Source organism: Phaseolus vulgaris, chromosome 3, assembly GCF_051622355.1.
Source record: "Phaseolus vulgaris cultivar YP4 chromosome 3, ASM5162235v1, whole genome shotgun sequence".
Taxonomy (NCBI): Eukaryota; Viridiplantae; Streptophyta; class Magnoliopsida; order Fabales; family Fabaceae; genus Phaseolus; species Phaseolus vulgaris.
In genome coordinates this window covers 50,729,168-50,735,726 of record NC_143500.1, presented here as the reverse complement: position 1 = coordinate 50,735,726, position 6,559 = coordinate 50,729,168, and the positions used below count along the sequence as shown (strand labels likewise).

General features: G+C 33.6%; 1 protein-coding gene and 1 non-coding gene across 2 annotated transcripts; one reads left to right on the top strand and one right to left on the bottom strand.

The window, feature by feature from the left end:
• Positions 1-325: 325 nt before the first annotated feature.
• TRNAE-UUC (transfer RNA glutamic acid (anticodon UUC)) lies at positions 326-397 on the top strand. Its single transcript has one exon. It is a non-coding gene; the product is annotated as a tRNA-Glu (tRNA).
• A 533-nt stretch (positions 398-930) lies between these two features.
• LOC137808383 (sulfite exporter TauE/SafE family protein 3) lies at positions 931-5,578 on the bottom strand. Its single transcript, XM_068609458.1, has 12 exons — positions 5,101-5,578; positions 4,833-4,992; positions 4,473-4,673; positions 4,049-4,113; positions 3,924-3,963; positions 3,269-3,330; positions 3,091-3,177; positions 2,830-2,880; positions 2,138-2,362; positions 1,948-2,041; positions 1,395-1,535; positions 931-1,283 (listed from the first exon to the last, which is right to left on the bottom strand). The coding sequence occupies exons 1-12, from the start codon at positions 5,305-5,307 to the stop codon at positions 1,201-1,203; spliced, it is 1,416 nt and encodes a 471-aa protein (XP_068465559.1). The 5' UTR covers positions 5,308-5,578; the 3' UTR covers positions 931-1,200.
• Positions 5,579-6,559: the final 981 nt, after the last annotated feature.

Sequence of the window (6,559 nt, the reverse complement as noted above, 5' to 3'; positions counted from 1 at the left end):
TTAAAAATTTATCAACTAACACCTAACTTACTAGTGACCAACTATTTATCAATTAGTTTTACCAACCAAACCCTAATTAGGCTAAAGGATAATTTAGAAAAGCAAATCTTATTAAAGGAATAATTATATTTTTCGTTCCTCCTTCCTACACAATTTGTAATGGTGGTGTCCCTTTTATGTAAAACTCTCACCTAATGTTATCCTTTTTACTTTTTACCTTACCATCACTCTTTTTTAAAGCTGTTTTGTTCTTTCTCAACTTTCATTTGTAGTATTTGAATAACTATTATAATAATTAAATAAAAAATTGTCATAGGAACAAGAATCCATTGTCGTCCAGCGGTTAGGATATCTGGCTTTCACCCAGGAGACCCGGGTTCGATTCCCGGCAATGGAATTTTTTTTTTCTTACCTTTTGTCAATAATGGCTTTGTAATTTATTATTTCCCTCACTTAACTATAGTCCAATAGGCCCAATAGTAAAAGATAGGTCCATCTCCTTCTCTGCATGGACCATAAATAGCCCATTAATAGTCAAAATGTCTGAATAATTCTATTTGCTCTGTTCTTATTTTCTTTGTAGGAATTTAAAATTAATTTCTAAAAAAAAATTATTAATAGGGAAAAGAAGGAAATGAGAATACAATTACCAAAAGTCCTATTTGGATTCTTGTGTATAAGCTTGTAAAAGATACGCTTTGTCAAAAAATAAATAAATAAAAAGATCTGTATGTCCATATATATTGGAGCTGCAGCATTGCACTTGATTTCTTGACACAAAATGTCATGCACATCTTTTTACATACATACAAATACTTTTCGTTCACTCTCACTACCTCCCCAATGATGGAAAAACGTTTGGACAAAGTGATAAAAAAATTGGTGCATCTATTATGTGAAGTATTAATACTCTTTTAGATTGAATACAACTTAGAGGGAAAAACCATTTATTTACTTGAATGTAAAGAAACAATAATGCTACACACTTTCTTCTAATACATTTTTCATATTAATTAAAATTTATAAAAGATTACAAAAACATGAATGAATTCAAGGATAAAACCCATATAATCTCTTGATTTTTATTAAATTTCAACTACTAATAAAAAAATGTGTTTAGAAGGAAGTGTGTTCCTAGAATGTCTCACAAGGCATAAAATCTATAGAGAATTTCCACTTCTCTACAGAGGCAAAATAGAGCTAAGATTTATGGCAGATATTTGCAAACCCCATATACTCATTATTCTCTATCTTCTCAACCATGTTCTCAATTCCCACTCCACCTGTGATACCCAAAAAGAGAAAGTAAGTATGTTTGAATAATAAACCAATGAACAAAAGGCATAATAATAGAATAGAATGCCAAAACTTCCAATTAAAATCATGGAGAGTACCTAAACTGATTGCGCTCAAAAAAATGGTGAAAGCTAGAACAAAGATGATGATGGATGCTCGTCCGAAGATAGCAATTATCTTTCTCACCACATGCTGACCAGTTAACGCAGCTATGGTTGCAATCAAAATAAAGTAAGAAGCTGCATATCCACCCCCATCCCATAAGAAGAAGGACATTAGTACCTTTCACAAATCACCTCTTCAAATACTAAACAAAAAACCAAATAAATAAAAAATCTAAGTCTAGTGCAACTAACGTATCTTTATTCTTTGGGATAGCTTTTTGTTCCCCTTTCCTAAAAAATGACACATGGTTTAAGAGTAACATTCTCCTTCATGTTTCTTCAATTTTTTAGGTGTCATTTCCTGTTAAAGGGGATTTGGATACTTATTTGTGGTGGGTGATCTTTATTTCAATTCGAAATTAAAGAAAGGAGATAGCAAAGTACATTATTGGCTTTAGTTGGAGTTTCTCCATTATCTTTTCTGAAATCTGCTACACATTGACTATTCAGGAATGATTTTATTTAGTTATAGTTTTTTGCTTCTTACCATAGGGAACTGGGAAGCGTTCTAGAAGATAGTATTGTACCACTGACATGGAGGAAGAAAAAACCATAGCAAAAGTTGATGTAGCACTAGCAACCTGCCACAGAGGACACATGCATAAAGGCTATATTTTCATGTCTGATTGTTCTGGGAAATCTCAAGAGTAGTAAATGCTCAAGAAGGGATGATGTACCTGAGGAGGAATTCCCAACTCCAGAAAGAGTGGCCCTAAAATGAAGCCACCACCAAGACCAAGCAGTCCACTAACTATACCAGCTATTATTCCACAAGAACAGTAAAGGCAGATCTTGTGAAGCTTCTTCCAATCTGTAATTTCCTTTTCCTTTGATGCAATCACTCTAGTTCCATTGCACAAGCATATGGCTTCATAAAGCGTAACAGAGACTGCAATAGGCACCTTAAAGTGACAAATAGGCAAGCCAAAGTTCATTTAGACCATATGGAGAAATCTTATTATACAACTTTCAGCAAAGATGTGAACTTCAGCTTAAGAAATCAGCCCTTACACACATACATGCATACTATATATCATCATTTTCTTTTATATCTGTTGCCAATAAAGTTAAGAGAAAATTTCCTATAGATTATCTTGATTCAGGTTGTCATGTCTTCTTTCTTGGTAGTCATTTGATAGTTTGTAGTAAATTAGTAATTTACTTCGCCAACAGTTTTCAATTCATTTGTCAACTACCTCCTTCATGCAAACGTCTTTGTTACCAATTCTACAGTTGTAGCCCCAATACAAATTTGTCTTTCTCTAATGGGTTTGTTAACTTATCCAAACTGGTGTACGAAGTACACAACTAGAGATAATAGCGGAAGCCCACACACACACAATTATTTGCTGAAATATAGAATGTTTACCTGCAGAGAATTTAGAACCCAGTACAGTATGGAGCAAGTTTTGCTGTATGTCTGCATTGAAACAAATATAAGGTGCATATTCAATAAACATATAGCGTTTTCTTAGATTAAGCTTTTATCACTTAGCCAAACCCGCAGTCTCAAGCAAGGATTTTGAACCAATGACCTTTTGCTTCAGATTGAGTACATAAATTTCAAAACCCACAACTGCATGCACGTGACTGAATTAGAAAATCAAACCAAATATAAAAAGTTAACTACCTTAATAATCTGGACAATGAGAAAAGCCACCCAGACATAGACAAGGACTAATAATTCTTTCCAGTAGATGTTCTTTAGTAAAGGGACCTGCACACCAGAATTTAACACAACTTTTAAGGCTAAATAAAACTTCAATAAAGTTCCTGTGAGGAATGCCTTGAATGGCCACTGGAATCACCTTCTCATCTCGTGGATCAGTCAAACCAGCTGGTAGTGGCTTATAGTGTTCGTCAGAATCATCTGCATTAAGGGGTAGGGGCAATGGTGTTTCAATAGTAATATTAGAGAGATTTTTTACTAGATTTTTCAAATGATACTTATGAACTAAAAAGATAGCCAGTTCATAATTCTTTTGTGTAATGAATATCAGTTTGTCTTAAGTTTTCAATAATTTGTTCTCCCAAATGAAGTTGTACAGAATCATTTTCCTTATATTTCCTTAAGTTGTACGAATCACAAAACCTAGTTGTAATGAAACTCAAATGAAGTTGTACTTATGATGTTCAAAATAGTAGTGAAAAAAAAAATAGGAGTCCCTGTTCTCTGTAATTATGCATTCTCTATCCATTTAAATCCTGAAAGGTAAAACCAAAAGAGAAAAGAAACCAAATTTCTCCCCTATTACAAATTTGTAACACTGATTTCGTGCCTAAAATAGGTCCTATAAGGTGAAAAAGAATATTTTCATAAACTCTGATCTGATAAATCTTATTATCTCTATTTTTTTCAGCATTATGCTTTTTTTGCTTCTTGTAGTTTCAGATTTTGCAGTAGTCTTTTACGTAGTTGCGAAAGTTTCTCTATATTTTATAGGAACGTTTGCAGGGACTTACATTCAGGAGGAGAATCTGATTCCAGCATCTTAGCTGCTTCCTGAAATTTCCGTAGCATAATCATCTTGATATCAAGTAGAAAACAATAGAGCTTCAGAATTTTTAAAGTGAAAAGGTAAGTTTACCTTCTTCATAAGTGTTTCCTTTTTCCATGTATCTATGCCTTTGAACAAAGCTTTGGTAGATGTAGCTACAACCAATTAGTTTCATTAGAAATCAGACAAGTTATAGTAACATATTCATTCAGAATAGAACAGGAAATAAATCATGTCGTGTGTTATGTAGCATAAGCTGGTTCATAAATTTTAAAAAACAAAACCTTGTAACATGTTTCTTTTTTCTCTAGAAAGTTTCATTTTTTTTTCGGTAAAAAGAAAGTTTCACTTTTAAGATCCTGAAAATAGAATTCTTAAATGAAGGAATCTACACAGAAACACAGACACAGCAGAGCAGTTTCAGAAGAAAGAAAGCACCCGCACAGATTTTTGAGACTGCCCCAAGATAACTTAATTAATTTAGAAGGTTGTGGTTATGGCAAGTGAATATTACCAATAAATAAGATGATAAGCAAAACCGTCACCATCCAATCAGCAAACATGACATTAAATGCAACTCCAATGCTTATTCCTAGCATTAGCATAGGCTGGAAGAGCAAAGCCAGATCATAATCTATAACTGGCAAGTCTAGTGTTGGGTGTCTAAACCTCAGGTTGTAATATACAGTTGATACCGCTGCTCCCATAATCATACCTGTAATTGCGAAATCATAACAGTTAAGCATCCAATGAATACAAACACACGAATTTAGTCTCCTTCTTAAGTTTTATAGATCAATAAGAAGAGGTTTAAGACCCCTTTAAGTATGGCCATACTTGTGGAAGAGTAAAGTGAATAGAGCAATATACTAACACTTAGAAATGGCAGTGGAAGACTTAGCATCAAAGCCTATGATCAAAGTGAGCATTGGGATAAAAATTCCTCCACCTCCAACCCCACCTACGCTACCCAACGCAGCTCCAAAAAATCCAACAACTGACCCTACCACAATTCTCCAACCAAACTTCATCTCCTGCATTCAGACCAACATGCCAATACCATGAAACAAATAAGTAACTACAAACATATATAACCTGGATCCAAAGATTGACTCGTGTGAAAATGTGTTTGATAAACTCACAGGCCAAACACGGTCTTTGGAAGGATCTCCTCCATCGTTCCAAAAGAAATCGATTATGCTAAACAAAACTCCTTCTCTTTCTGTGGCAGCTAAACTCTCATGGTTTTGGTCTTTCAAAACTCTTTCTGCTGAACTCACATTGTAGGCCATAATAAGGCTCCACGAGAGCAGCCATATTGCGGTTGCTGCTGCTCTTGAAAAGGCCATGTGTGGATGGTGCAATGTTGAAAGAGTAATAGGATGAATGCTACACTTCTCTCTCTCTCTCCCAACGTGTTTTCTTTTTTTCTGTGGTTATTTTTTTATGCTGGTTCTACAAGTATGGTTGATGGAGGAAACTACGAAAGGTAAGGACTAAGGACATTCTCTCCCTCTTTTATGACCAAGTGAAAGTCACTATTTATCCTTGCCTAGCTCCTTCATGTCTTCTCTAATTGCATCGATTCTAAAAGATTCTCTTCACAATGCTGTTTTGTATGTACCCGTCTTAATGAACCACATTATTAGTAATATTTTGCCTGACACTCATTTTCCTTTTTTCTAACTTTTATCTGTTATCTGTTGCAATTTCATTAACTTACAATTTTTTTACATTCTCATATAAACATTATTATTATTGAATAAAAAATTATTTCATATAACAATTATTTTAATATCATTACATCTTTTACAGAACCGTAATTCCAGAATACATTTTTTCATTAACATTACATATAAATTTAAAATCATTTCAATTCAATTTGTTATAAAATATAAAAATATTTAGAGTTAAACCAGATGATTATGAGTTATAAACCCTGAAATCATATTAGATTTCAGTTTACAATCATGAAGTTGTTCAGCTGCAACTCTGCCACAAATTTGATTGCTGAAACACTATTACTTGCAACTTTCTTTACGGAAATTTTTTTTTATACATACATTTTAAGTGATTACGAGATTTCATATCATAAATACCGTTGCACGTCAAAAGTTTGAAAACAAAAAAAAAAAGTCAAATCGTGGTAATTTGGAATTAAGATGAATCCTCTCTGGTCAAACAATAACCCAAACATTTTGTTCCAATGTTACATCTGAAGCAAATTGAAGAAAAATGAATATGAAGAAAGAAACATTGGAGAATATCCACGAGATGACAATGATATAATTATCAAAATCACAACACAGTACTTTCATGGGAGCAAGACGTTGAAGGAAGCTTCATGAAAGAAGTGAAGCACTCAACTATGAAGCTTCATGGTAATTTCATTTGCTTTCAGCTTTGGTTTATCGTTTATTGACTTGCATCGCAAAACACCAACAGAAACAAAAAACAAATAAAATAGACTCAAACTATATATTCTCTTTCCTCTGATTGGGTGGTTAGGGGAGGATCGTTAAATGGCTTTTTCTTTCCACAGCTTTCCATGAATCCTGCAAACAACTTGCAAGATGAAATAACCGTAGTCAAGCTCCTAAG

Bases quoted from the DNA above. Each gene is read 5' to 3' on its own strand.
- LOC137808383 (XM_068609458.1), bottom strand. From the start codon at position 5,307: ATGGCCTTTTCAAGAGCAGCAGCAACCGCAATATGGCTGCTCTCGTGG. The intron at 4,674-4,832 runs GTTAGTATATTG...TCGCAATTACAG, and splicing joins TTCCACTGCCATTTCTAAGT to GTATGATTATGGGAGCAGCG. The intron at 3,178-3,268 runs GTGATTCCAGTG...TCTGGTGTGCAG, and splicing joins CTGATCCACGAGATGAGAAG to GTCCCTTTACTAAAGAACAT.